General features: G+C 39.4%; 1 protein-coding gene across 1 annotated transcript in view; it reads right to left on the bottom strand.

Moving 5' to 3' along the window:
* Nucleotides 1–623: 623 nt before the first annotated feature.
* LOC108565216 (DNA-directed RNA polymerase II subunit RPB2-like) overlaps nucleotides 624–3,372 on the bottom strand; it is a 4,205-nt gene continuing 1,456 nt past the window's right edge. Inside the window, 6 exon segments of the mRNA XM_017924555.1 lie at nucleotides 624–1,413; nucleotides 1,473–1,908; nucleotides 1,963–2,207; nucleotides 2,267–2,466; nucleotides 2,523–2,781; nucleotides 2,841–3,372. The exon segment at nucleotides 2,841–3,372 is cut by the window's right edge and continues 5 nt beyond it. Coding sequence (XP_017780044.1) covers nucleotides 742–1,413; nucleotides 1,473–1,908; nucleotides 1,963–2,207; nucleotides 2,267–2,466; nucleotides 2,523–2,781; nucleotides 2,841–3,372 — 2,344 coding nt within the window. The 3' untranslated portion in view covers nucleotides 624–741.

The following is a 3,372-nucleotide window of genomic DNA, read 5'->3' as shown; positions in this document are numbered from 1 at the left end:
CTGTGATTTATAACTATCAGAGAATATGGCAAATTACTGGAAAACAGTTCGATTATTAACGTAAAACTCTACAACATCTACAAAGCCCTTAGAATTGCATCTGTTGTTTATGGCTCCAGAAATATTGTCTTTTTTCTGCTTCCATCTGAGCCATCAGCAGCATTTCCAGCATAAATTTAACACTGCTACAAAGGGAAAGTATTATTATACATACTATATAAAAATTACATGTAAACCCTTGTTTATAGCAATGGAAATCTTTAAGAAGCATCAAGTGTCCACACTCACCAGAATCAGCTAGAAATTTATACTTCGATTGCCATTGTTGTTGCTATTGTTGTCGCATGTGGTGAGTCTGTAACAAATTAGCTTAGATTCTGATGAGAGCGAGAGTGAAAAATATGGAACAGAAAAACCTAAATTGCTTTTTGTATTTGAAAACTAAGCGAAACTCGCATACAATACACACCTTTAGCGGAATGCGAGCGAAACGAAGAAGAAATGAGCTACGGAATGCTCCATCTGTGCAGCTATAATAGTTGAGAATTACATAATAATAATTCTGACAATTGCCTCAGCGTTTATCCTGTAATTGAATCATTAATAAAAAAAAATCGGTTATATAATTTAAATCTGGTTTCTTCCATTTGTTGAAATCTTACAAATTTGCAACGCTATAGAAGACTATTAATAAAATTAGTCCTGAAATCTAGTATACATAAATAAATTCAAGTACAAAATTTAATTAATGACCATCAGCCTTGGTGCGATATTCATTGACATCAATTCCTGGAACAGAAGTTTAGCTGCATAAGGAAGACGCAGCTGTGAGATCTGAGTCTTGTTTTTACATCCTTTGCATTCAAACGTGTTATTCCGCATGTTAGCCATAGCAATGAGTCCACATAAATTGCAAACGTGGATCCTGTACGGATCGGAGACCTCGAACAGTCTCTCCCTGAGAAACTGCGCGGCGCCGTGAGAAATTTGACAATCTCGTTCCATCTCGCCGAAACGCAGACCACCATCTCTAGCCCTACCCTCCATAGGTTGTCTCACAAGGATCTGGACTGGTCCTCGAGCCCTTGAGTGAATCTTGTCGTCCACCATATGCTTGAGACGTTGATAATAAGTAGGACCCAAGAAAACCTGAGCATTAATTTTCCTCCCGGTGTGTCCATTGTACATGACTTCGTTACCTCTCAACTGGTAACCGTACTCTTGCAAGAGGGTAGAGATTTTCTGCACGTTGACGGCATCGTTGAACGGAGTGGCGTCGCCGATTTCTCCTTTATTCGAGGAAACTTTCCCCTGAATGCATTCAATTAAATGCCCAATTGTCATACGGGATGGAATAGCGTGAGGGTTGATAATAATATCGGGAGTTAATCCCTCGCAAGTAAAAGGCATATCCTAAAAAATATGAACGCATTAAATTCACGATTCAAATAGGCAAACTCTAAATTATTTACCTCTTGCCTGTATTGGACACCGCAGGTACCTTTTTGCCCGTGCCGCGACGCGAATTTGTCGCCAATTTGAGGGATTCGCACAGACCTCACCCTGATTTTACAAAACTTGTAACCTTCAGAGTTTAATGTTAACATGACCTGATCAACAACTCCCGTTTCACTGTTACGCAAGAATGTCGAAGCGTCCCTTTTGGTGAACTTCTTGTTGGTACCATCCAATTCATCATCGTTTACAGGTAAAATAATTGTTTTTCCAATAACCACGTCATCTCCAGACACACGAATACCAGGTGATATAATACCATCATCATCCAATTTGTCATATAAAGCGTGACGCATACCCTGACACGTTTGTTTCGTGGGTATTTCGAATTGTTCTTCCTGATCACCAATACGCTTTGATTCAGTATCTTTATATGAACGGTAAAACACAGATCTGTAACAATATAACCATTAGTTTTAAATATATCAGTTAGGACTGTAAACATACCTGAAAAATCCTCTTTCTACGGCTGTAGCGTTCAAAATAACAGAATCCTCCTGATTGTATCCCGTGTAACATAAAATAGCTACAATACTGTTAATACCAGCTGGTAACTCTCTGAAACGCAGATACTCCATGGATCTTGTTGTTACCAGAGGCTTGTGAGGATAATACAGTACATGCGCTAAAGTGTCCATTCGTACGTGGAAGTTTGTAATATAAACTCCCATAGCTTGTTTACCCATAGCACTCTTAAAATGGAAAGTTCATTAATTCGTCTAGCTAATAAAATATATAACAAAATATTTACTTGATAAGTGTTTCTGGGACTTTGGTTGTGATCAGGGAATGGAATAATCGAAGCGCAAACGCCCAAAATCATTGCCGGATGGATTTCGCAATGTGTGTATGTTGAACAATAAGCATATTCCTTCTGATGACGCAAATCATCGGGAGACATGGCAATCATCACAGTTTCCTCCTCCAGAGTGTCTATGTACTCGACGACACCTAGACCAAATAACAATTACACAACGAATTCATTAATTACGCCAAAGATGTTTTACCTGAGGCGACCAAAACTTGCCAGCCGTAATTGTTGTATTCGCGGTCTTTCAACATGTCGATGTGCCTTTTCCTCAATGACAATGTTCCATTCTCAACTATAAGAAGCGGTCTACAGATACGACCGGCGTCGGTATAAATCCTAATTTCGCGATCTCTGACATCACGGATCATCGATACTTCAGATACGATGATGTCCATCTGACGTCTGAGTTTCCTCAAAGTCGCCATTAATTGTTCAGGATCTCTATGAATACCCACCTGAAGATAATAAAACGAATGATTAAAAAACATGCTAAATAAAATTTAAAAAAATATACCCAACATCCGTTAACAAATATCTTAGTAGCATCAACAATAGCAGAAGGAGCGATTTCCTCTAAGTTCTCCATGGACCATTCTTCTAAGAACTCCAAAATTGGGGAAGGTTGAGAACCAACGGAAATGTAAGCCATCAAAGCTAAGTTCTTTACGAGACCTACGGCGGCACCCTCCGGGGTTTCGGCAGGACAGATCATACCCCAAAGCGTGTTATGCAACTGCCTCGGTTTGGCCAATTTACCATCACGACCGATTGGGGAATTCACACGACGCAAATGCGATAAAGTTGAAGCGAAAGTTAAACGGTTTAATACTTGAGACACTCCAGCTCTGGCCTGATGAGCTTTCTTTTGATCGCCCCAATTACCAGTAGCCAAAGAATACCTCAAACCATCGGTAATGAGCTTCGTCCTAATAGCAAGATCGAGATTGAAGTCTTTCCCCCGGTCAATAAACTTTTGAGCGTACATCTTCACTTCTTTCACCAGATTTTTAAATAATCTGAAGATTTTAAATGACAAGATATTGTTT

This window comes from Nicrophorus vespilloides, unplaced genomic scaffold (assembly GCF_001412225.1).
Source record: "Nicrophorus vespilloides isolate i.1.1-1 unplaced genomic scaffold, Nicve_v1.0, whole genome shotgun sequence".
In the NCBI taxonomy this organism is placed as follows: Eukaryota; Metazoa; Arthropoda; class Insecta; order Coleoptera; family Silphidae; genus Nicrophorus; species Nicrophorus vespilloides.
This window is presented reverse-complemented; position numbering and strand designations above follow the sequence as displayed.